The sequence below is a fragment of the Mustela erminea genome, chromosome 6 (assembly GCF_009829155.1).
Source record: "Mustela erminea isolate mMusErm1 chromosome 6, mMusErm1.Pri, whole genome shotgun sequence".
Taxonomy (NCBI): Eukaryota; Metazoa; Chordata; class Mammalia; order Carnivora; family Mustelidae; genus Mustela; species Mustela erminea.
This window is the reverse complement of record NC_045619.1, coordinates 9,858,998-9,885,516: the sequence shown is the minus strand read 5'-3', so window position 1 is coordinate 9,885,516 and position 26,519 is coordinate 9,858,998. Positions and strand designations below refer to the sequence as shown.

Sequence of the window (26,519 nt, the reverse complement as noted above, 5' to 3'; positions counted from 1 at the left end):
TGAGGGGTAACGGAGTACACGTCCTCCCTGATGGCTGCCTTCAAGTGCAGCTTCAACATCTGGAGGCTGGGCAGGGGAGCGCGGGACATGGTTTCCCAAAACAAACCTAATAAGCTGGCCGCCTGGAGACCAGAGCTCTGGTCTCATCACCTCCCTCTTCCTGGGATCAATTTCCTTGCCAAGAAAATGAAGAGTCGTGTCTAGAATACAGCTTTCCAAATGGTGGTCCACGTACATTAGGATTTACACAGGCACAGCTAAGTATGTGTGCTTGAATGGTTAGTTAAGCATTTCTCTTTTTCGTTACCTTCTATTGTGTCACTGGTTTACCCCTTTCGGTAGCGATCGAACACTTCCTTCTAAATAAATTTAAGTTTAGAAGCAAACCAACCAACTTAAATGATTAAGGTCATAACCGTAAATGTGGTTCATGAATGTGCCAAAAACCGCGAGGCTTGTCCGCAAGTGCCTACGGTATGGGAAACAAGGGACATCGGCAGTTCTCAAAGAGCGATCTGTGGCCCCTCCGTGAATATGGGAGACCCTCTGGAAGGTTCATGAGCATCCCACTGTTTTCATAGGGGTGCTGCTCTTAATCTCGGGGTCTTGAGTTTGAGCCCCGTATTGGGTGGTAAAGATTACTAAAAAAGATAAGTAAACTTTAAAAAAAAAGAAAGAAAGAAAGAAAGAAAGAAAGCCTGCTTTATAAAAAAAAAACCAAGATGTTCCCTTTTTGCGTTGCGTTGGCTTTTGCACCAATGGTGTAAAAACAGTGATGGATAAAACTGCCCAGGCCTCCACAAGACTGGGGCATCAAACTAATACTTGCCCTGGTTTTCCTTTCTGCCACCCGTTCACAGAAAGAAATCACCCAGTTAATTAAATAGCCAGTTTCCCTTAGGAAATGTCCTTCATTCAGTAAGAATTAATTTTATTAAATTTTGACACTGTCTACTCTGTGTCATTAGATGGAGAGAAATCGGGACACCTGGGTAGCTCAGTCAGATAAGTGTCTGCCTTCGGCTCAGGTCATGATGCTAGGGTCTTGAGATCAAGTCCCGCATGGGGCTCCTTGCTCAGCGGGGAGTCTGCTTCTCCCTCTCCCTGACGCTCCCCCTGCTTATGTACTCTCAATCGCTTTCTGACAAATAAAATCTTAAAAATAAAAAAAGATGGAGGGAAAGCATAGGCATTTCTGGGGCATACTAAAGCCCAACCATCATCTTGAGGAAAAGCATGGATGCAATTGTTTGGGTTGTGAACAGAACCAGCTTTTTTTTCTTGGAACGCCATTTTTACTTGGGATCATGACTGAAGAGCTACATATGACGGGTCAGCCTTGGGTATGCAGAAGACACATTCTCAAAAATGAATGCAGTGAGCCTGGCACTTCAAGAAAAACGCCCACCGCGTTTTGTGCCAATGATAAAATTCAAGCTCGCAAACAAAAATGGGAATTCCAGAACACTTGTATATGCCATGAAGGGCTTGACAGTCTCCCAGAACTGTAAGACTCTTCTGATGAGATCAGTGGGGATATTCATAAACATGGGGTTTCGATCCCGTATAATGAAATGGTTCAACAGTCCTACGCATGCACAGTGAACCAGTATTTTCCACGGATGACCTGAAATCACACAGGGGTAAAAGATGCAAGGGGAGTGCAAGAGATACCAAGGGAATGAAGTATAATACCGAGATCATTGTGGATCCCACTTGCAACTGACTTGGCAGAAACTAACCCTCCTCCAGTTTAGGTGCAACAGTGAAGAATATTCATGATTCTCTGAGAAGGCGCTACTGTGTATCTTTTTCAACAACCTGTCTATGTGAGCCCAGACTGTCTTCAAACCCAACTTACATTCAGCAACACACTGCAACAGAATAAATGTAGCAAAGACAGGAGAATCAACAGTCTTCCCCCATGCCAAGCATTAAAAAGATTCGCAAAAATGTAGAACAAGGGGCAGCTAGGTGGCTCAGTGGGTTAAAGCCTCTGCCTTCGGCTCAGATCGTGATCCCAGAGTCCTGGGATCGAGCCCCACATTGGGCTCTCTGCTCAGCGGGGAGCCTGCTTCCCTTCCTTTCTCTTTGCCTGCCTCTCTGCCTACCTCAGATCTCTGTCAAATAAATAAATAAAATCTTTTTAAAAACATATAAAATGATGCCAACTCTTTTCGATTATTTTTGGTTTGAGGGAAAAAAAGTTGTTTTTCATGAAAATGTTACTTATTGAGGTTAGACTGTGACTGGTGAATTGTCATTTTTAACTGAATATTTTGGAAACTTCTTATTTTTAATCTTTAATCTGGTAAATATAGATAAAATCCATATCAATGAAAAGTCTTTGGAATCGTCAATATCACTTTTTAAGCATACAATGGAACCACATGGACCCAAAATTTTGAGAACCGATGAGCTAGATAATTCTAAGGGATCATTCAGTGCTGAAAATGGCCACGGTTTTATTTAGGACTTCCACCTCCCAGACAACAATGTCGCCACGCGGTTATGGCCTTTGGTATAAAACAGCATGTCTCTGAGTGTGTCCTCAATCTACATCTTTTAGAGTCCCAGAGGCCTGTCCAGTCCCATCCCTTGGTGATCCGTGGAACGTATGCACGTACACGTGGTACTGCTACAGAATACGAGGTACCGAATACCTACATGTGTCAGTGACGAGTGACATTCCCTCCCTGCAATTTGTATGTTCATACTCTGGTCGTCTCTCCACACTGGAGGGGCTTTAAGGGCAGGACCTATGCTCTATAATAAGCCCCAAACTGTGGCCAATCCCTATAGTGAGCCACCAAGATGAGAAGGCAGACCCTGCCTTCTGAGAGCTTAGAGTCCCCCTCTAAGGCGTGGACTAGGAGACCAGAATCTCTAAGGAGATAGGAACAATATGTAGATGAGTACTTCCCCTAAGGCTGCAGGACACGGGGAGAACTGCCATCTCCGGGACATCTCAGGGATGTTCCTGGAGTTACCAAGGGTCTGCCGCTTTCTTCTCTCAACAGCTCTGCCAGGTGGGAGCCGATACCCCGGGTTTCCAGATAAGGACACTGAGGCTGACAGGTGACTTGGCCAAGGCCACTGCAGGTCGCTGAGGCTATACTTCCCCTCTCACCATGCACCTGTCAAATGGGGAGCCCAGGAGCAGGAGGGACTGCGGCGCAGAGGAAGGAGATGGTATTTTGGGTTGAGAGGGGGACACGGAAGGTTTCTGAGGGAGAAGGTGGGTTCTTGAGGAAAGATTCCCAGCGGGGGTTGGAGGGGGCACCGCGGGAGGGCAGCCACAGGCAGGTGGGGGCAGACGCAGGCTCACCGACATGGCCAAGTGTAGCGGAGTGTTGCCATGTTCCCCGCGGGCGTCCGCATTGGCCCCGTAGGTCAGCAACGCCATGACGCAGTCGAAGCGGTTGCGCATCACAGCCACGTGCAGGGCCGTGTTCCCTGTGCTGCTGGTGCTGTTCACGTCGCAGCCCCGCTTTAGCAGCATGCGGGCCATCTGCAGGAGACAGGGTCCGTGCCAGAGTGCGTGGTGACACCAGGGCACTGCCACCTCCTCCCAGACTCCTTCAGGAACTGGACTTCTGGAAAGCTCTAGCCGCAATAACAACTCCGGGGGTGAGCCCCAGTTCTGCGGGTGGCCCTAGACCTTGGCCCATGCTGTCAGCACCCCAGAAGTAGAGGACAAAAGGCTAAAGATATGCTGATTTAAGGGGCTTCTGGGTTCTTTCCTGGAGGTAACAGGACCCCATGCATCTCTGCAAACTCCCAGAATGGCCCCACTCCCTGCGACCGTCCCTGGGGTCCTGCAAAGCTCTGACCACTCCCTGGGCCTGGGCAATACACAGCCCTACACGAAGCAGCCCCGGGGAGCCTGGTCTTTGGAGCCCAAACAGTCCAGAGCCCAAAGCTCAACCCCATTTCATCCCCGTCCTCTGAACTTGGGGGGGGTCACCACACCCCCTGCACCCAGTTTTTCTCTTCTGTGAAAATAGAAATGTAAGTGTCTACTTCACAGAGCAGTGACAATGCACGACAAAACGTACACGGAAGGGCCTGACTTGGTGTCTAGCCACTGGCAGGCAGAAGGTGCCCTACAGAGGTCGGTAATCTCCTCCCTCCCTTGTTTGAGAACAAGCCACAGTCTCGGGGGCACCCAGTGCTCTGCCAAGCTCGGCTTCCAGAGACCTCCATCCTCCCCAGGGGGTGAAGCCTGGCTTAGGGAAGGCCTCTGGGGAGCTGCCCAGCCAAGGCCTCACACCATCTTCTGTCTGAGTTACAAAGAATTTTCTCACACATTACCTCGCTGACTTCACCCCAATTCATGTGCAAAGAAACCACGGAGGGGACATGTCACTGTGCCAGTGAGCGGCAGAGCAACACCAGACTGTCCTTTCCCCCAGTGGGGCCACTAAGAGACCAACCCCCACAGCGCCATCCCCAGAGTCATCTTAGGAACTGCCCTCCTGCGGGCAGCTGAGGAACCTGGGGCTCTGAGACTCCACCCCTGCCCGTCTACCACTCCCCGTCACTCTGCCCCCTGCCCGCCTACCATTCCCCCTCGGACGCCACCTACCTCAGCGGTCTTGGCCCAGTGGAGGGGGCTGGCTCCGTAGCGAGGGTCTCTGCTGTGGATCTGGTTGCTGTCCATGCTGATGATCATTTCAGCACACCTAGGGAGAAAGGAGCCATGGGGCAGTACAGAAGGTCGTGGAGGTGGAGGGAGGTGGCCTGGGGCTGGAAAAGGCCAAGACCTGGGGCTTCATCTCCTGGTGAAGGAAAGTTTCTGCAAAATTTCTGTTGGTTTTGCAACAGAACCAACCAACATGTAAACCAGTATATGGTATGTCAAAGCTCAAGCGCCCACCTCCAGGAAGCCTTCCCTGATAACTCCAGTTAGCAATGATCGCTCTCACTGGTGTTGGCCTTAAAGTCAGGTAGGCCTGAGGTCCAGCCCCAGCTTCCTCACTGGCTGATGTCTGGGAAGTGGCTGAGCCCATCTGCAACACGGGCCCAGTCCTAAATGGACTGGCGGGAATTAAAGGAGAGAAGACATTTCACTTCTGTGCCTGGCACATGGCTGCCCTCCATCCCCCGCCATCCACTGCTGGTGTTTCATGAAATGACCGGCATCCTGCAGGAAGTCCAGGCAGATGAGTTACAGATTTATTTATTTACCTGAAAGAGAGCAGGGGGAGGGGCAGAGGGAGAGGGAGAGAATCTTAAGCAGACTCCATGCTGAGTGCAGAGCCCGACCTGGGGCTCGATCTCATGACCCTGAGATCACAACCTGAGCTGAAATCAAGAGTTGGACGCTTAGCCGGCTGAGCTACCCGGGCGCTCCAGGCAGAGGAGTGAAGACTGCAGTTGCTTTCCACTCCCAGGTCTGCGACCAAAACACAAAGAGATGCCCGTACATCCATATTCCTAGCAGCATTAGCCGAAAGAGGAACACCCAAGTGTCCACTAGCAGGTGGAGGGAAGAGCAAAATGTGGTCCATGGACTATTATTCTACCTTTAAAAGGAAGGGAATTCAGGGCACCAGGGTGGCTCCATTGGCTAAGCATCTGCCTTTGGCTCAGGTCATGATCTCGGGGTCCTGGGATTGAGCCCCGCATCCCCGCATTGAGCCTGCTCAGCGGGGAGCCTGCTTCTCCCTCTCCCTCTGCTGCTCCCCGTGCTTCTGTGTGTGCCCTCCCTCACTCTTTTGTATTGTTTACAAAAAATAAACAAAATTCATTTATTGTAGGTCATATAAATAAAATCTTTAAAAAAAAAAGGAATACAGGGAACCTGGGTGGCTCAGTGGGTTAAGCCGCTGACTTCGGCTCAGGTCATGATCTCAGGGTCCTGGGATCGAGTCCCATCGGGCTCTCTGCTCGGCAGGGAGCCTGCTTCCTCCTCTCTATCTCTGCCTGCCTCTCTGCCTACTTGTGATCTCTGTCTGTCAAATAAATAAAATCTTTAAAAAAAAAAAAGGAATACATGCTACAACACGAATGAACCTTGAAAACATTTTGCAAAGTCAAAGTCGACTCCCAGGTGCAAACCCAGCTCTGTAAAGGTCAACGGGGTTGACATACATAGCAGAGGGGCTCCCAAACTGGAGCTGGGACTGGACCTCTCTCCATAACTCTGATGCTTGAGATTTTCTAGGGCATAGCGGTGCTGGCTACTGAGTGCTGGCAGAGGGATGTCCCCGTCGGGGCCCTGGGAGGACGTGGCCATGCGGGGCTGTGTAGGGCACGCCCATTGGTGTGAGGCCACTCGCATCATGTTCTGTGCATGATCCCTTGTGATGTGTACCAGCCCCACGGTGGGGGGCCTGGCAGGGGCAGAGAGGAATGCGGCTGGAGGTGTCTGAGCAGGGAGCAGGCCAGGCAATACCAGGACCCTGGACAAGAAAGCCTGAGGCGGCCGGAGGTGAGCCAGCATGGGACTGACACGCTACCTCCAGGGAGAAAAGAGCATCAGCCATCATGTGTGGCCATTCGGGCTGCAACCTGCAATCAGGGCGTGTGACTACTGGGAATGAGGGTGTTGGTACCATCTCTGACCAGCTGGTCAAGTCTTCCTGAAAGTTCTAGCCCACCTTGGCTGTGCTGCGGAGGATCAGGGAAAGGTGGGCTGGCCCACACTTGAACTAGACCTTTGAGGGGATGGCCATGCCAGCGGGGCCGGCAAGGTGGGCGCAGACTCTAGGAGACTCCAGAAAAAGGGAAAACCCGAGGGAGGGCAAGGCCTGCCCCACCCCCACGCACCTGCGACCCTCTGTGCTCATCCCCCTGCCTGTCCAGCACACAGCCTAGAAGGACCCGGTGACTTCCGTGTCACCCGTCCTGGAGCTACTCTCTTTTCTGTCTCTTTAAGGCCAGTGCTTAGCACAGCGCCCAGATGGAGGCACCAACTGACCCGTTCATTCTGTCAGTCAGTCATCCTAGACACTGTTCCCACTGGGCACTGTTTTGAGATATTCATCTTTTTAAAAAAAGGTTTATTTATTTGAGAGAGAGAGAGAAAGAACATAAGCAGGAGGGGCAGGGAAAAGGAGAGAGACAGAATCTCAGGTGGGCTCAGGGCTCTCACCACCCCGAGATCATGACCCCAGCTGACACCAAGTGTCAAATACCCAATCGACTGCACCACCCAGGCGCCCCCCTCATCTTTTATCCCCACTCCGCCACACAAACACACTTCATATGGAGAGTTTTCCTGAGACCAGGGTTTCGCAGGTCTGAAGGGAGGGAAGAAATGCGAGAGTGGTCCAGAGCTCCCCAAGGCCTGGGCCTGGAGCCTTCGTCCCAGCAGCACCACTAGCCAGGAACCATGGACACATCGAGGCAGAAGGGGCTCCGGGCCACGCCACCAAGCGATCCTGGGCTTCCAGCCAAGAATCTGCAGAAGCCACAGGGTAGCACTATAGCCACAAAGGTGTTCAGATCGGGCTGGTGGGCTTAGACAGAAGAGGACCCATCTCTAGGACCCAGCCCTCTCAAGGTGGCACGTAACTCTGACAAGGAGTCACATGCCGGCAGACCACCTGGAGGAGGTGGAAAAGAAGGACTCCGGGGAAGATCTGGATGGTTCTTCTCTCATCGGTAAAGGGAGGTTCGTGGCCAGAAATGAAGGCGTATTACAGAAAACATTTCAAAATTCTACTCTTTGGGGGCGCCTGGGTGGCTCAGTGGGTTAAGCCGCTGCCTTCGGCTCAGGTCATGATCTCAGGGTCCTGGGATCGAGTCCCGCATCGGGCTCTCTGCTCAGCAGGGAGCCTGCTTCCTCCTCTCTCTCTCTGCCTGCCTCTCTTCCTACCTGTGATCTCTCTCTGTCAAATAAATAAATAAAATCTTTAAAAAAAAAAAAAAAAAAAAAACAAAATTCTACTCTTTGCACAGCTGACTTTCTGGACTGAGGCTCACATCCACTACAGGTTCAAGTACCTTGTTTGGGCCAAGCTGGCCTCTGGCCCAAATGTGGGAAATGCATGGAATGAGCCCACAGAGGCCAGGGCTCACCTGTGCTCCAGAAGAAGTGCTGCGCGAGCCGCAGGCCCCACCAGTGGGGCAGGGGAATGAGGACTTACCCCTTATGGGAGAACTTCATGGCCGTGTGGATGGGGTAGCCAGTGGAGCCCATGACATTGCACCGAGCATTGCAAAGCAGCAGCACGCGGACCATCTCCTGCTTCCCCATCTGGCAGGCCAGGTGCAGCGGGGTCTGTCCCTGGTTGTTCACCCGGTTCAGGCCAGCCGACGCATTCTTCCCTAGGAGCTGACAGCGGGACACCGGGGTGGGCTGGGGCCCCATGAATACAAGCCCTCCACGACCCTCCACGACACCCTCCGTGCCCGTCTCCTGCGCCCACGTGAGGGCAAGAGAAGTCGGACTCTGTGAGAACATGGGAGGGACATTAAGGGAAGCACAGAGACGGGGTCTGCAGGAAGACAGGACACCGGCTGTGACGGGCTTGGCGGGGAGCTGGTCCAGCATGGCCGGGGCTCGTGGGAAAAACTTCTCAACCAGGAAACCTGAACAGAGGCTGTTCGCGTGGATGGGCCCTGGGGGTCTGGAGGGGAGAAATTCCCGCTTTTCATTGTATACTCTCATCCTACTTTCATCTCTCTGGCTTGAATTTCTTTTTGCTAGGTTCGCATAAAAATTTTTCAATTGAAAAAAAACAAACTAGGCAGCTCTTTCTGCCCATAGGTCCTGTCCTATGCTTTAATAAAAACACCTTTGGGGCGCCTGGGTGGCTCAGTTGTTAAGCATCTGCCTTCAGCTCAGGTCATGATCCCAGGGTCCTGGGATCGAGCCCTGCGTCGGGCTCCCTGCTCGGCGAGAAGCCTGTTTCTCCCTCTCCCACTCTCCCTGCTTGTGCTCCCTCTCAGTCATTGTCTCTGTCAAATAAATAAATAAATGTTTTAAAAAATAAAAACACCTTTTTGCACTCAGACAGACAGACAAGCCAGTTTTACAAAGAAAGCCAAGAGGTTTCACTTCCTCACTTGTGGTCACGTGCCATCTCTATAGGTTAGCTACAAGTCCTGTGTCCCCCAGGGGACCTTGCTGGGCCTGTCGACAGGCTGAGAACACAGCAAAGAGTCCCAATCGAGGGCCAGCCCCACGGCTCACAGCTCTGCCCCACCCCGGGCACATTTCTTTAACTTCATGGAACCTCAGTTTCTTTGGCAATGAGAGGAGGATCCTGACCTCCCCCCACACCCAAGAGACTATTTGGAGAATTAACTGGAACACACAGCACTCAGCACAGGGCCAGACACGAGAGCAGCCCACGACAAAGGACAGCTGAGTGTGTGTCTGCCGTCTGCACAGAGGCAGCCCCTGTGAGCCGTGGAGCCGGGCGCGGAGCCGGCTCTCAGGAAGGATGGAGTTCACCAGGGCACATGGAAGTCCCTTCCCAGTGCACCAACCATACGACATGAACGCATATTTTCTGGAACGGTGTCGTTCCTTTCTGATGCCAGGGTGGAGAAGGACATCACCTTTAAAAGAAAGTCTTCAGGGGTGCCTGGGTGGCTCAGTGGGTTAAGCCTCTGCCTTCAGCTCAGGTCATGATCTCAGGGTCCTGGGATCGAGGCCCGTCTCGGCCTCTCTGCTCGCAGGTAGCCTGCTTCCCCCTCTCTCTCTGCCTGCCTCTCTGCCTACTTGTAATCCCTCTCTCTGTGTCAAATAAATAAATGAAATCTTTAAAAAAATAAAAGGAAGTCTTCAAATAAATAAATAAATAAATAAAAAGAAAATCTTCTAACTCGGGGCAATGAAATCCTGTCTGGTATTCTAACGCTTCCATCTAAAACAGGAAGTGGCTTTTAGGAACATCATTCCATCTACCGGTCTACGATTTTTATTTTCATTTCTCAGCCCGATAATCAAACATTTAACAGGAGGGGTATGTCTGGTGCAAACGTCTACAGGAGCCAGAAGGAGTTTGCAGTTCCTGGAAAAAGCTAAGCTCAGGTCCCGCTGGACGGTCGGCCCCTCCAGGCAGGGCTGAAATGAACCCAGCCCAGGGTTGGGCTCAGTAAGTGCTTGGGACAAGCCAAACCAGAGTGCCTGGCTGGGCTGGGCCTCCAGTTTAGTTCACAGAGTTGGGGGAACCTCCCTAGGGTTGTCGGAACCTGGTGGCTGAGGGTGTGTCTTCCTGACAGGCACGAGGAGGGAGAGGAGGGGACGGTGTCCGGGAAGGAGCTCGGGATAAGTGGGGACAACAAGGTGTTGACAGTTCCCGTCACCCCGCCGCCCCTCCCCCTGCTCACCTGCAGCACCTGGGCATTGTCACCCTGGACGGCGTAATGAAAGGCCGTCTCCCCGTTGTTGTCCGTGACGTCCATCTGGGCGTGGCAGTACTGCACCAGCTCCACCAGGATCTCCCCGTCACCCTTGCGGCAGGCCAGGTGCAGGGGGGTGCAGCCCTCCTCATTCTCCCTGTTATTGGCACAGCTGCGGGGGTGGGGGTAGGGGGGTACACGGAGGGAGGGGTGCTGAGAAACTCAGGGGCAGTGGAGGGAAGCAGGCTAGCGGCTCAAGAGCCTTCCTGCCATGCTCGGGCTGGCTGGTTCCAACAGAGGGCTGGCTCACAGTTTGCTTGGTACTGATGTGATTTTATCAGTTGTTTACTTGCACGCCCGTACAAGGGACGGGTTCTAGGCCCCCGCCAGCTGGAGGTGGGTGGTAGGGTGGCAAAGACCAGATCGAAAGGCAGAAAACTCATTAACCCCGGGCAGTTCATGTAACCTTTCTGGGTTTTAATATCCTTATCTACAAAAAAAATAATAATAATAATGCCCACCCTAGGAAAGGGACAGGGCCATGGGGAGGTTAATCCTCACGATATCCAAGAACAGGCCTGGAAGCTATCAAGGGCAGTAAGGAATTCTGAGCCTGGGGCACTGGGGGCTGACACAAGCTGCGGCCACCTCAGGGCAAGCAGAGGAGCTGGAGTCCTGAGGCAGGGCCCACACGGTCCCCTCTAGGGGGCACATTTATTGACGGAAGTATTGGGTAAAGGGCCACAGGAGAGAGGACACCTGGTCTTTGGAAGGAGACACGAGGAGCTCAGGCCTCTTTTGCTCTCTCCAGCGAAGCAACCTAGCACGGACCACATCCAAGGAGCCAGGTAACTTTTGGCTTTACAAAAGGAAACTGAAGCAGGAAGGAGCGACCACCCTGGGTCCCGCCCATCCACCCCCACACACATGCACTTGCACCGTCCCTCCTGGCCCACCTGATGATGCGGCTGTGGTGGAAACACTCCCGGATCCCCAACTCCACCGCCAAGTGGGCCACCGACCAGCTGGGGTGGTTGCGGATGAGGTCGGTCAGCTGCTGCAGGACCTCCACGTGAAGGACGTGGCCGGAGCTCTCGTAGAAGGGCGGCAGCTGCAAAGAGTAGTGCTGGAAGTTCACAAGGGCGTCTGCCTCCGTCTCCAGTTGGAAGAGTCTGTGGGGCCAGGACACAGGAGGACGACACAGAAATGAGCCAGCTTCTGCCCACACCCTTGTTGAAGGCAGATGCCTTGGGTCCCCTGCCCCCTACATGAGTCGCTGCCTGCCTCTGGCCACACAGGGACCCACTCCAGCCAGACTCCACTTCCCACTGCACGCACGCGCTCACATACCCACCTCCAAATGGAGTCAGGATTTTATTTTTATTTAAAAAGATTTTCGTTTCCAGTTTGTTTGATATCATGTTATGGTGCTTTAAAAAAATTTTTTTTCTAACAAATCCTTGTATCCACTTTCTATTATTTGGACGCTGATATCTGAGAGCCCTGACCTCAAGTCCCTGGCCATCGCACACCGTAGGAGGTAAATAACTTAAATGTCCAGCAGTAGAATAGGATATAAATGGTGGCCCAGCTAAGTGATGGATTATTATACAACCATTAAGACGTGATTTTGAAAGAACAGCAAAATGTGATTTTTATAATGTCCAGTAAAAAAGCAAGATACAAATTTTAAGTGATACAATGTAATCTAAATTGTATTTTAAAAATATTTCAGGGGTGCCTGGGTGGCTCAGTGGATTAAGCCGATGCCTTCGGCTCAGGTCATGATCTCAGTGTCCTGGGATCAAGCCCCGCATCGGGCTCTCTGCTCAGCAGGGAGCCTGCTTCCCCTTCTCTCTCTGCCTGACTCTCTGCCTACTTGTGATCTCTCTCTCTCTCTGTCAAATAAATAAATAAAATCTTTAAAAAAAATATATTTCAAATGGGGGCGCCCAGGTGGCTTAGTCGGTTAGGCGTCTGTCTTTGGCTCAGGTCCTGGTCTTGGGGTCCTGGGATCGAGCCCTGCATCAGGCTCCCTGCTCAGCAGGGTGTCTGCTTCTCTCTCTCTCTCTCTCTCTCTCTGTCCCCCTCTCTCTGACACCCCTCCCCACTGCTCATTCTTTCTTTCTCTCTCTCTCAAATAAAAATCTTTTTAAAAAATGTCAAAATATATCTAGTAGGATAGTAATTGAAATGTTCTTTAACCATTTCTGAAGCTTCTAAATTTTCTACTTGTGAGTTTATATAATTGTTATTTTTTTTTATGATTTTATTTATTTATTTGTCAGAGAGAGAGAGAGAGAGCATGCGCACACACAAGCAGGCAGAGCAACAGGCAGAGGCAGAGAGAGAAGCAGGCTCCCTGCTGAGCAACAAGCCCAATGCGGGACTCAATCCCAGGACTCTGGGATCATGACCTGAGCTGAAGGCAGCAGCTTAACCGACTGAGCCACCCAGGCACCCCTGAAAACAGACTGAGCCACTCAGGTGTCCCTATTTTATGTTTTTTTAAGTAGGCTCCACTCTCAGTGTGGGGCTTGAACTCATGACCCCGAGAACAAGACCTGAGCTGAGATCAAGAGTTAGATGCTCAACTGACTGAGCCACCCAGGTGCCCCTATAATTTTTATAATCAGAAAAGAAAATTTTTTTTTAACCACTCAGATGGTGCCCCTTCTCCCTAACTCCCCCCAAAGGAAGAGAACAATCATTAGAAGCTTTGCTCATTTTCAAAAAGTTGTGTTTAAGTCCAAGATTTGCTAATAAGCTGCTGTGTGACCCTTGAAAAATTCCTTCCCTCTCTGAGCCCCATATGAAACATGAGACTACCTGTACCTGTCCCATCTACCTCACAGAGGTACTATGAGGGTCAGATGGGCCAGCCAAGTAATGGCACTTTAAAAATGAATAAACATAATGACGGTTGACACTGAAGATACTTGAAGTGTTGACAGGGCTCTCAACATGTAAGACCCATGGCTAGAAAAGGTCTATAAGAGGTGGTGCCCAAGGAGTGTGGGCTCAGCAAGGCTCACCTGCTCTTTTCGAGAAAGAGTGCGACTGTTTAGCAAATACCTACTGAGTGCATGTTCTGCACCTGCCATTGTTCTAGATGGAAGGAGTAAATTAATGAACAGAACAGATGACACGCCCCGCCTTCCTGGAGCCTGTGTTCTTAGGGGAGAGACCTACACAATGCGTAAGCGACAAATCAAAATAGGAGAGTATAATAAACAAACCAGCTGGTAATAAGTGCTAAGGAACAAAGAAAGAAAGAAAGAAAGGAGGAGATGGAAGGAAGCTCTTCCTCATTCTCCTCGCCTGGTTTTGCTTCATCTCGCCCACCTCCTCACGTCGGAGCGCTCCGTGTTAAACGTTGTTGCTATGTCAGTCACAATGACAGTAAATGACAACGAAATTGTGACACCAAATGACACTAAAAAGGACACTAAAAACTGATCACTGGATTTAGCATCAATAAAACATCAATGACCTTGACAAAGTACTTCTGGTGGAATGACGGGAACCGGAGCCCGACCGGAGAGGGGCAGAGGAGGACTGGGATGTACGAAACCGGAGAGGCAAGCACAGACCGCGTTTGTCAAGGGTTTCGCTGCAGAGGGGAGCAAACAGAGGTAGCTAATGGGGAAAGTGGAATCAGGCATCTGAATGCTGGTGAGACTAACCCCCCAAAAAAAATGGGATCTGTCTGAAGACTCCCACCTCCACAACGACAGACCAGGTACTGGGAACCAGACTGCTGTCCTAGGGATGACAAAATGTGAAAGGCATCTGCTTAAGATGCTGGACATTGAAGCAGACAGGGATGAAGTATCAGGCTGGTGGGGGTTATGGAAACCCAGGAAGTGAGCCTGGTGTTTAGGGCTGCTGTCGCTTGAGCAGCTGGAGGGATACACCACAGCATCAGCAACCTCGCGGGCTCCGGGGACAGGGATGGGAGGGCCCTGATGAACCCTCTTACTGTGGGCGGGGGCCCTCAAGGACTAAGGCATAAGATGAGCCACAAGGAGACAGACCCTTCCAGAGACTGCGGCTCAGCTCCAGATAATTTCCATTCCAGAAAATGGATTGAAATTACCCTCACTGGTAATGTTCCCAGATACCTGGGAGAAGCCAATATAAAAGAAACATTAAGCCAGGCTTAATCATTTCTACAAGTGTCGTTGCAAATCCGAAGTCCAGGACATCATCAAAACTCACCAAGCACAGGAGGAGACACTACATGAGACGAAAGAAAATCAACGGAAATAATGCATGAGGGGAACAGATCTGTAAGTAGGGGGCTGCAAATACTGACATCATCTGATACAGACTTTAAAATGACTGTGATGGTGCATCTGGGTGGCTCAGTCGGTTAAGCATCTGCCTTTGGCTCAGGTCATGATCCCAAGGATCCAGGGATCGAGCCCTACTTTGGACTCCCCCTCTCCCTCCATTCATGCTCTCTCCCCTCTCTCAAATACATAAATAAAATATTTAAATAAATAAACAAATAAAATAACAGTGATAAGAGGCACCTGGCTGGCTCAGTTGGTAGAGCATGCAACACTTGCTCTCAGGGTCATGAGTTCAAGTCCCACACTGGGCATAGAGCTTACTTAAAAAAAATAAATTAAATAACTGTGATGGGGCGCCTGGGTGGCTCCCTGGGTTAAAGCCTCTGCCTTCAGGTCAGGTTGTGATGCCAGGGTCCTGGGATGGAGCCTCACATCAGGCTCTCTGCTCCGCAGGGAGCCTGCTTCCTCCTCTCTCTCTGCCTGACTCTCTGCCTACTTGTGATCTCTGTCTGTCAAATAAACAAATAAAAATCTTTAAAAAAATAAAAATAAATGAATAGATAACTGTGATCATATTCAAGAGGATAAAACAGAAGATTTAGAATTGGGGCAAAGAACTTGAATCTATTTTAAAAAATGGAAGTTTTTTTTAGCATTAAAAAACAAGTGCTGAAGTGAGAACGTGGCCAGGTATAAAAGCAGATGGGACAATGTTGAAGAGAAAACTAGTAAATGGGAAGATAGGCCAGAAAAGAGGAAACAGAACAGAACGTGGGGAACCAAAGGATGGAAATTGCAGGAAAGCAGAAAAAAGACATAGGATATATAACGAAAAGATCTACCATACATTTAAGTAGAGCCAAAAAAGCAGAACAGAAAAAGAACTAAAGAAAAGCCATATTTGAAGAGTTCATGTCTACGAACTCTTCAAAATTGATGGAAAAAAAATGTCATAGTGATTGAAAATATCTCTGAGCCCTCCTACACACACACACAAATAGAAATCCACACTTAGGGACTCTGTAGGTTTTAAAACATGGCCCCCAAATTCTTTGACACTGCTTCATTGACACATGTTTCTTATCATTATCCCATGATGTCTCTCAACCCTTTCGTCTGGCTCTGCAACTGCTTGACCAAAAGAATAGGGCAGAGGTGATGCTGCCCTAGTTTCTGGACCAAGGTCTTAAGAGACCAGAATTTTCTACCTCAAATTTTCTCTTGGGACCCAAGTGTCACCCCCTAGGGAAACTAACACAACCCACAGGGAGGTCTCCTGGTCGTGGACCCTCAGCCGGACGAACTCCCAGCCAACAGCCGGCAGCAACTTGCCAGTTGCAAGTGAGTCATCTTAGAAGTGTGTTGAGTTCTGCTCAAATTGCAGATTTTCGGGCTAAGTAACTGATCGTCGTTTTAAGCTGCAGAGCTTTGGGGTCTTTTCTTAAGCAGCGGAAACTGAGGATGACACATATGAAACATACATGAACATATGTGAACATACTGAAATACAACTATAATGGACACATGTACCATATTACAAAGGCTATAAACAAAATACGAAGAAATACACTAAAAAAACAGCAGAGTTTCGAGAAAGTGATCTTCAAAGGTTGACAGCCATCTACCCAGCAGTGGAAACCAGAGATAATGGAATGACATTCTTACTTAAAGAGCTAAAAGAAAATAAATGCCAGTGGGAATTCTGTACGCCGCACGCTTCCCTTTAAGTATGGAATTGAAAGTAAAACATTTCACTAATCAGGGGTGCCTGGCTGGCTCAGTTGGGAGAGTCAGCAATTCTTGATCTAGGAGTCAGGAGTTTGAGCCCCATGCTGGGTGTAGAGATTACTTAAATAAGTAAAATTTTTAAAGACTTTTTTCACTAGACACACAAAGAGAAAGAGAGAAAGGCTTTGTCATTAGTAGATCTACACAATGGAAAATATGAAAGGATTTTCTTTGGGTAGAAGGAACTGATCCCATAGGGATGGTCTAAGATACAGGAAAAAAAAAATATTGTGGAAAATGGCAAATAGGTATGTGAATCTAAATAAGGATTGGTGGCAAAATATCCTGCTGGGTTTAAAATAAAGACAGACTATATATATATATATGTATGTGTCTATATGTGGCATAGAAGCCCGGGAATAAATGGGGTTTAAAAGTTCTAAGACCCATTTATTGTTCTGGAAGACACTAAAGTGCCAATTATTCTTCAATAAGGCCGAGGATGTTGTGTTACAATCTCTTGGGTTCTCTCAAGAACTGGGAAGGGTTTCAGATTTTGCCCTACTTGCAAACTAACAAGTTAGCCTGACACAGTTGCATAGACACTGGCAGAAGAAACAAGATTCCCGGATCAAAGACAAAGGGCAATGTACTGCTCACAGCAATGCCAGTTCCCTAGGATCCAGTTCCCAGAGGGTGACATGAAGAGGGCCAGGTGACACCTGCTCCCATCGCACTAGGAGAGAGAGACGCCTAGTGTGTCGGGAACTCGAATCTTCTACCACCGTCAACAAGCAAATCTGCCAAAACTTTGCTTTGGAAAATGATGTGATCCTTATTATATAAGAGAGTAAGCAAACCTCCCCTCTGCTCTAGGGGACCCGATCTCTATCTTCTAAGACTGCTTGCTATATAAAATCCTTGTAAAGACGGCCTGGAACAAAGGAAGTCCGTGTCTCTGCTTGTAAGACTTGGGGACCCATGAGAAACCTGTGGAGAACTGTCCCCCAATAGCTATCACTAAAAGAGAATGACAGAATGCATAACTTCCAATCTGACAGAGAGGGGACCCAAGGCATAATAAGAGAACATTCGAGCATGAATTACAAAACCATTACGCTAAGTGAAAAAAAAAAAAAGTCATACGATGACACGCTGTATGATTGGAAGGCAAAACCATAGTGATAGAAAGCAGATCCCTGTTTGCTGGGGGCTGTGGTGGGTGCAAGGGACTTACTGCAAAGGAACAGGGAGTGAATTTTGGAGACTACAGAAATGTTCTGCATCTTGACTGCGGTGATGGCACGGGGCAGGCATCTTTCCTGAAACTCATCAAGTGCTACATGTCAAACTGGTATATTTCATTTTTTTGTAAGTTGCAACTCAGTAAAGCTACCTAACCTTTAGGTAGCTTAGAATCTCAGGATCCAAAAAAAAAATGTTTTTTTAAAGCAATTAAATTTTTTAAGCAATTTTTAAAAACATTTTAAAGCAATTAAATTATCCATAATTCCAGCAAAAAAAAAAAAAAAACCAACTAAACAAATCTGCCATCACACTGGAATATTTTAATAACGTTTACTAAATATAAACAATGAAACAAAAAAAAAATCCCACCTGACCTGGCAGACATATATGAAACACTATTCCCACCAGCTACAGAATACATGTTTTTTCGAGCCACACAAACCAAAGTTAGAAATATTGGACATAAACTGGGCTGTAAAGTAAATCTGAACAAATTTCAAAGACCTGAAAATACTGAGACTATGTTCTCTGACCATGATGAAACTAAGCAAGAGATCAATAACAAAAAGAGAATGAAAAGTTTTCCATATATTTGAAAATTAAGCAAGATACATACAAACTAGCAATGGTTCAAGGAAGAGGTCATGGAGAAACTCGGGAAATGTCCTGACTCAGTGGTAATGTAAATATTCCGTTATCAGTCTTGCGGGGGGGGGGGGGGGACCACCACCTCTGGATAGGACAAAGGAGCTTATATCAAACTAGCCTACCTGCTGAAAATGAACAGAAAGTAAGGATCGAATGCAGATGAGGAGCTGGAAGCGCTGGAGGGAAACTGAGGCAGGCAAGGATACAGGGCCAAGACTGTAGAGAAGAGGGAGGCCCCGCATCTTCACTCCGGGCATTCTGGGATCTGTGACGCAGGATATGAAGGTCAGAAAGGCTGGGAGGCAACCAGATGCTGCTGGCATCCCCCTCCAGGCTGCGCGGACAGAAGCCGGCATCCAGAGTTTCACAGAAGACTAGAACTTGAGGGAAATTACAGGGAAGCAAGCCCAAAGTTCTACACGGGATCTTCTCTCGTAAGCTAGGCAGAGCAAGATGTCAAGAAACCAAACGGAAAACAGCAGCAGAGAGGACCCAGAGCTGAGCAGAAAGTGTGGCCGGTTTTCAGTCCTCGCAAAACAGAGATTCAAGTTCAAGGCCCGCCATGTGGAAGGACCCTGGTAAACCAAGGCCTTCTGCTGAGGCTTGAGAACTTCTATCCCCCTGAGAGTAAACATGATGACGGAGGAGTCAATTCCAGGTAGATAACCAATCCAGTGATGGAAGGCAAAAAAAATAAAGCTTCTGGAAGATGCTATAGAAAAATATTCTCAACTCCTCCTGGTAGAGAAGGACTTTGTTAAACAATACCAGAAAGCAAATGGTAAAGATGAGTAACACTAACTTCCTTGAGACTAAGAACTCTCGTTTGTTAACAGATCGTGTCGGAAATCCAACGGCAAGCCACTGAGGGGATACGGCCGCAAGACACGTAACCAACAACAGGTGCGTATTTGAATAGAGAACAGAAATCTTCACCATCAGGAGGAGACCGGAAAGGCATTATCTGAGGAAGCTGAGGCTGTGTACGGTCTCAGCTCACCCATTCCACTCCCCGGTACAGACGCCTGGCAGGAAAGCGTACAAACACGCGCCAAGAAAACCAGAAGCAGCCCCAAATTCCCATCCATGAGTGAAGCTGAGGATAGTTAACACAGTGGAATTGTCCTGCGTGGAAGAAGCTGGACCCAGTTTCATGCAAAAATATATACAGAATCTCACAGACAGAATGCTGAGCAGACAAGCCAGGCACAGAAGCAACTGCCTTACAAGCCAGGTTCATGGCTGCCTTTGGGGGGCAAGGGAGCAGAAGGGGCGGGGCTCCCAGAGTGCAGCGATGTTCCACCTTTTGACGTGGGGGCTGGTTAGAGGTATGTGATCCGTCATTGAGCTGTGTGTACGTCTCTCTGTGCGGCATATTTCCCTATTTTTAACTAGTTTAGAGGGAGAACAGGAGGAGGGAACTGGGGACAGCTGAACAGAGGCAGTGCCTAGGGACGAAAGTGAAGTCAAGAATGAGATTTTTTAAAAAGAGGGGAAAAAAACCCCAAAATCCCAGCACATTTGTATAGCAATGGAAAATACCTAGTCAAGAGGGAGAAGTCACAGAGAAGAGAGGAAAGAATTGCTGAACTGATGTCCTGCAGGGGATGAGGGGACGTTGACCTTGACGGGGACTGGCCTGTACAGTGACAACAGGGAAGCCCCAGTATGTGGGTGCAGGTGTGGGCACCCCGGGTGGGGGCGCTCACCAGCTGCAGGTAAGCACGGAGGGGAGGGCAGGTAGGGAAGGACATGGTCAGGGCGGCCTGCTGGCCCCCAGCCAAGGGCTGCCAAAGGGCAGGGCTCACTTGAAGTGGGACAAGCAGCATGGAGGGGAGCCCCGCCAGCCATGGTGAAGACCTGGAATTAACTACTGTTGGCGTTCTGCCAAGCCAAGATGACAAAGAGAGATGTAAGAAAGCAGACAGAGTATACAAGGGTGTGTTCATCACGACAGGCCACGAGTTTCTGCAGGGCAAGAAGTGAAGTCCATGAGGGGCGCCTGGGTGGCTCAGTGCGTTAAGCCGCTGCCTTCGGCTCAGGTCATGATCTCAGAGTCCTGGGATCGAGTCTCACATCGGGCTCTCTGCTCAGCAGGGAACCTGCTTCCCTTCCTCTCTCTTTGCCTGCCTCTCTGCCTACTTGTGATCTCTGTCAAATAAATAAATAAAATCTTAAAAAAAAAAAAAAAGTGAAGTCCATGAACAGGACATGGCAGGAGGATGGCTGGGTTCATGTCTGCAGGGGGCGGGGAACTTGGCATTCAGAGGACAAGGGAGGAGATGGAAAGACAGGAGGTAGAGGGTGGAAAGTGGGGTGCTTGCCATTTGTATTTGTTCAAGAGCCCCTGTTACTGGTGATGACAAGGTCCAGGGAAATGGCCATGTGGGCTGGGAGAGGTCTGGCCTCAAGAGCCGTGGGTGTGTGGAGCGGCACTCTGTGAATTTCAGTCACCGAGTCAGGACGGGTAGTGATGGAGAGAGGGAGCTCCGGGCCACAGGCTCCCAGCCGCAGGGTGTGGGGGAAACTCCAGGACAGAGCGCGGGTTATACAGGTCGATGTGAAGTTATAGTCTGGGGAGCAAAGGGGCACCCAGTCCCACTTCCAGGCCCAGTGGGGAAAAGACCAGGAGAAAATTCTCTCAAGGCCCCCAGGGGAGAGCCAGGTTTGGGTCAGAGCCACAGGTGAAAGATTCACACAAAATGTTGAGGACCTGGAGGACTCATAAGGTTGTCTTCTCCCTCTCTTCTAGAACTGAGCCCCCAGACAAAAGCCACCTGGCATAATCTCTGGGGAGCCTTTGCTTTGGCTGGGAGTGGCCTGTGGATGAACCCCAGGGGATCCGTGAACTTCAAGAAATCACATGAAAATGTGCATCTACACATTTAGGGGGTGGATGGAGAGGTCCTGGGGTCCTGGGCCAAAAAAATGGCCCCAAGAACCATTAGGCTAGAGCCATAACTAAGTCTCCAGTTTCAGAGCCGAGCACCAGCCCCTACCACAGGTTCCCCAAAGGGCTCCTCCTCCATCCCCGTCCCTTTGTGCCTTTGCTCTCCTCGTGCCTCTCCCTGCAGAGCCCTCCCTCCCTCTCTTGTAGGTCCAGATCTTACCCAGCTCCCCCCATACCCCTTTTCCAACCCCTCCTATTAAACACACATCTACCTCCAGGAGCCACGGGCTCAATCACCCACTCAGCAAATACTGAGCATCACAGTGGCCATTAGCAGAAAGGACTCAGCCCCAGACGCCGTCCCGCAGGAGCTCGGGGTTCTAGCGGGGACACAGAAGTGCAAGCAGACACAGGCTGATCCCGGGCAGGAGGGGCCGAAGTAGGGACCGTGCTGAGAGAGAAGAGAGTGGGCGAGGACCGGCCCACAGAGCAGGCAGCGGGGTATGGCGAGGACAGAGAGAGAAGTGTAAAAAGGTGAGGTCTGTCTGGGGAGCCGAAGAGCTTTATTTTGTTCACGTTCTTTTATCCCCCTGCGTGCTGCGTATGGACCTACGTTTTCTGGCTATGGCCTGAGCTCCTGGAGGACAGAGCTGCTGGATTCACCTCTGCCGGGAGAGGACAGGCTACGGGCTGGACAGATTGGGAAGGGGTATGTAGCCCCCTCAGCTTGTCTGAGGTGCTGACCGGCAGTTCCCTTTCTGAGGGCCTCAAAAATCAGCCCCCACGCCTCAGTGGCTTAGTGGGTCAAGCCTCTGCCTTCAACTCGGGTCATGGTCTCGGGGTCTTGGGATCGAGGCTCTCTGCTTGGCAGGGAGCCTGCTTCTCCCTCTCTCTCTGCCTCCCTCTCTGCCTACTTGTGATCTCTGTCTGTCAAATAAATAAATAAAACATTTTTTAAAAAATCAGCCCCCTTTCGAGAAGCAAAGATCACATGGCATACATGCTTCGAGCATTTTGGGGGCAAGATTTTATTTATTTATTTATTTGAGACAGAGAGAGAGAGAGAGAGAGAGAGAAAACACAAGCAGAGGGGAGGGGCATTGGAAGAGGGAGAAGCAGGCTCCCCGCTGAGCAGGGAGCCTGACACAGAGCAGGGCTCGGACCCCGGGATCATGACCTGAGCTAAAGGCAGATGCTGAACCAGCTGAGCCCCCCAGGCGCCCCCTGCTCTGCTCATTCTTTCGAGGATTCCTGGAAAGAGGAGTCTTGTTTTCTGCTAAGATACCAGTGAAGAGCTGGCGGGTTTCATCAAATATCACATGTCACCAGCAAATGTCAGTAGTAAATGATTAATTTGTAGCAGGAACACAAGTATGGATGTTATCATAATGTCCACACAAGGCTACCGGTGACCACCCTGGGGCTCATACAGAGGAGCCAGTGCTCTGGACCGTATGTCAGGCCGGGGCCCTGCTCTCCCGCTGCCCCTTCCTCCCTCTCACGCTATTGCTCTCTCTAATAAATAAATAATTCTTTTTTTTTTTTTTTAAAGGTAGGGGGCACCTGAATAAGTTGGATAAGTATCTGCTTTCAGCTCAGGTCATGATCCTGGGGTCCTGGGATCGAGTCCCGCATCAGGCTCCCTGCTCAGTGGGGAGTCTGCTTCTCCTTCTCCCTCTCTCCCAGTTTGTGCTCGCTCACTTGCCCTCTCACAGTCTCTCTCTCTCTCAAATAAATAAAATCTTAAGCAGGCTGAAGAGGAAATCTAGTAAACTGTACCTTCCTTCTAGAAACTGCAGGATGCCAGGGGCTGTAGGGAGACCCCACGACAGCTAGGAGAAGCCTAAGAGAAGCCCAGGGCTCCGGCCCTCACTCCAGGGTCACACCCCAGGCGTTGGCATTGCCATTTCTGCAAGTCTTCATCACCTCCCCTCCTGCTTCCCAGCTCACCCCCTCAACTGCCCTGAAGCGATCAGTCCCCAGTCCCAATAGAGGGCACGGCATGCAGCGGCCCTCCACTGACACTGCCGAAGCTGCGCGAGTACATCCCATGGGTCACACAAACCTAGGTGTGCCAGGCTCCTTGCTGGGTGCTGCACTGGGGTGAACAAGACAGACACAGCCACAACCCTCGTGGGATCGGTGGTCTCCCAGGAAGCCGGTCTACTAAGCACGGGGATGGAGTGCTACAGGACACGCAGCGCAGCGGCAGCTCATCTAGCCTGAAGGTCAGGGAAGGGCGAGCAGAAGGGAGGCAGGCAAAGAGGGGGAGAATGTCCACGGCCGACGGCATTAGAGTCCAGGCTAAAGCCAGGGGCACAAGGTGGCAAGTGCCGAGACCAGAGGGAGAAGCCAGGCTTGATCACACTGGCCCTTTCAAGACAGGCTAAGCAGCTGATGTGTTAAGGAAACAGGGACTTCTTGAAGAACGAAGCAGGGGAGTGAGCAATCAGATTTGTCCTTTGGGAAGATCTCTCTGGCAGCAGCTTGGAAGTGGATGGGAGGCAAACAAATATAGGAAGAGCAACAGGCTGGGAGACGGAGTGTGGCTGGAGTTGCGTGTGCAAGGACCATGGCCTTGAAAGAGAGCCGGTAACAAAATGGATTTGGGACTGGCATGGGGCCAGGATACGAGCTGCACTTCCCAGCCTCCCCTGCAGTTAGCTGTGGCCACGTGACTAAGTTTTGCCAATGGGATTCAGGTGGAGGGGTGTGCCACTTCCCAGAAGCCCCTAGTCAGGAGAGTGCCCTTGTTCACCCTGTCTGTCTACCTTTCTGCTAACCAGGAAGGTGGCTGTGATGGCTGGATCCGGCATGGCCATCTGGGACCATGTGGTGGCCTAGAGAATGAAGCCCACACGTGGTAGAGCAACAAGACAGCAAGAGCTGGGCCCTTAGGGACTGGGGAGTGGGGGGTCCCCGAGGACCACTCTCTGCTGTGGTTGTCCCTTAGTAGAAAACTAAAATTCCATCCTGTCTGGCAACTATCATGTTGGGCTTTCTACCCTTCGAGCCAAACTTAAGCATAATTGATGGAGAAGCAGCAGCAGACTCAAGATATGCTTGGCAGGGGAGCCCAACAGAACTCAGTAATGGCCCAGATCTTGTAGAGGAGGGAGCCCAAGGAATCAAGATTGCTCCTGGGCTTCTGGGCTGCACAACCTCATGCAGGGACAGCGATGCCATCTGCTGAAACAGAAATGCTTGGGCGAGAGCAGTTCAGGAGAAGAGACAAAAGAGTCCAGAGCCAAGCGAGGGACGTGAGGAATTCTGAGAGGAGACCCGTGCTTGGCTTGAAACCCCACCCAACGCTCCCTATTCTGTCCAAACACACAGAAACACACAGCAGCACAGAAAGGAGAAATGGCTTAGGAGCCGGAAGACACAGATTCTGTTCCTTCACTGCTTCCCACGCAACCCCGAATGACTCACACTTATCGTCCTGAGCCTCGGTGTTCTTATCTGTAAAATGGGATACTGCCTTCCTTGCTCCTCTCAACGGGTCATTGGAGAATGGCATTGCCATTTCTGTAACTCACACCATATGGGAAAGTACTATAAAGTGCCCCCCAATTAAGAGCAGTAAATAAACATGCAGGTAATACACTTCTGGCGAAGAGTTTAACCCCCTGGGACGGTAGTCTGCCCACAGGGGGGCTTGAGCTTGCTGGAACGGATCTGGAGTCCTGTCAGGGACATCTGCAGCTGACAGGACTTGGTAATGGTGGAGGGTGGTGGAGCCCCACCACGTTCCTTGCCCTACCGCCTGCTGTAGGGGGTCTCTGCCTCAGTTTCCCCATGCAACCAGACTCAAATTCTCCCCCCAATTGGCCTCTTCGGCTCTCCTCCTGTTGGCTGGACCCTGATTCCCAGCTTGCCACTTTCTGAGACTCCTGCCATGCCTCAAGGGGAATGAGCCCAGAGGTTCCCTCAGGCCTCAAATGCTCACCAAAGCCCTAAGCGCACCAGGATTCCGGCCTGGGGCTATTGGCCTGTGGGCGCCCCCCACACCACGCCTCTGCCTGCCTACAATGACCTTATCCACTCTCCTCTGCCAGACACATTCCTCCTCATTCTACGCTCCGAGGAGCCCGCCAGGAAGGGATCGCCTGCTTGTGTCCCCACCGTCCGCTTCTACCCACAGCTCTCCTCACGTGGTTGGTACGATGCCTGCTTGACATGTGGCCTCCACCCAAGACTGCACATAAAGGCCCCGAGCATATCTTGTCATCTCACAGTGCCAGCTGGGCCCGGCCCAGGGCCTGGGACTCCCGAGCCACCGCAGACGCCCGGTGCCTGGTGAAGAGGCGGACGGCGGGCCGGCCAGACAGATGAACGGACGGAAAAAGGCCCATCAGCACTCGCCTAGCTCAGGACCAGTCTGCCAAGCTCCTCGGGACCCTGCATTTTGGGTGCCCAGCCACTCCTCTCCCTTTATGCCAACCAGCCCTGCCCCTGGGTTCCTACCCTTCCCTTCAAGCCCACGGGAGACCCAGCATGCCCGGAAAAGTGACCACTGTCCACCCAACACACTTTCTTGAACAAACCTTGGCCAGCCCCTACAAGGGCAGTCACGCCTTTAAAGACCCAGGGTTACAGGTGAAGCCAGGACTTTACCCAGTTTGACCTTGCGAGCTCTCCTGTCTTTCCTCCTTCCCTCCCTCTGCGGGGGTCCAGCCAGAGGCAGGGAAAAGCCTGGCCTTCTACCCTAACGCCCCTGCAGCGGGGACCCTGCTGGGCCAGAAGGTAGGATCTAGGAGGTCCCTCTCCCCGCCCCCTCCCACCCTTCTCCAGAGTCCTCAGATGCTAGGCCCCAAGAAGCTGCTCTTCAGGCCAGGGACCGCCAGTCCTAGGAGCCCAAGGAAAGAAGTGTGTGTGTGTGTGTGTGTGTGTGTGTGTGTGTGTGTGTGTGTGTGTGGCAGCTGTCAACCGTCACCCACCGGAATCCACTCTGTGAGTTTCTGGGGTTGACCAGGATGCAGTCCCAGGTGCGATTGGGAATGTTCTGGAACAGAATCAGCTGCCCTTCCTCCTGAACCCGGCTACTCGAGGTGTAGTCCGCCACAGCCACCTCCTTCACCCGGAACGGGTTCGAGAACAAGTTGGTGACGCTACTCAGGGTATTGACCAGGCGCCCAAAGAACTGCATCTTCCGTGGGGTGGGGGGCTGGGCCCCACCGCCTGCCCCCTCAGTCTGGAAGAAAACGGGGTCTCTGGTCAGCTGGGCTCGGTCTCCCATGCCCACCTCACCAAGGACAGCAGTTCCCTGCTCAGGCTCCCAGATGGCTCCCCACCAGTGCTTGTCCTCTGCTTCCGGCCAGGAGGGACCTGGAAAGAGGGGGGAAGAGAAAGAAAGACGGCGCTGAGTCAGGGGTGAGAAGTCCTGATGGGCAGCTTCAGAGTGG

The 26,519-nt window shown here is 50.9% G+C and overlaps 1 protein-coding gene across 9 annotated transcripts in view; it reads right to left on the bottom strand.

The window, feature by feature from the left end:
• Positions 1-26,519, bottom strand: part of PLA2G6 (phospholipase A2 group VI) — a 61,071-nt gene that overhangs the window by 23,368 nt on the left and 11,184 nt on the right. For 6 of the 9 annotated variants that reach the window (XM_032346293.1, XM_032346300.1, XM_032346297.1 and 3 more), the window contains exons 2-8: positions 26,409-26,442; positions 26,055-26,308; positions 11,259-11,474; positions 10,291-10,474; positions 8,097-8,284; positions 4,589-4,685; positions 3,329-3,511 (exon numbers count right to left, since the gene is read on the bottom strand). In XM_032346293.1, coding sequence (XP_032202184.1) covers positions 3,329-3,511; positions 4,589-4,685; positions 8,097-8,284; positions 10,291-10,474; positions 11,259-11,474; positions 26,055-26,263 — 1,077 coding nt within the window. In that variant the 5' untranslated portion in view covers positions 26,264-26,308; positions 26,409-26,442. Of the gene's footprint in view, positions 1-3,328; positions 3,512-4,588; positions 4,686-8,096; positions 8,285-10,290; positions 10,559-11,258; positions 11,475-26,054; positions 26,309-26,408; positions 26,443-26,519 lie in introns of those variants that run through there. The other 3 variants (XM_032346295.1, XM_032346294.1, XM_032346301.1) reach the window with 2 other exon arrangements.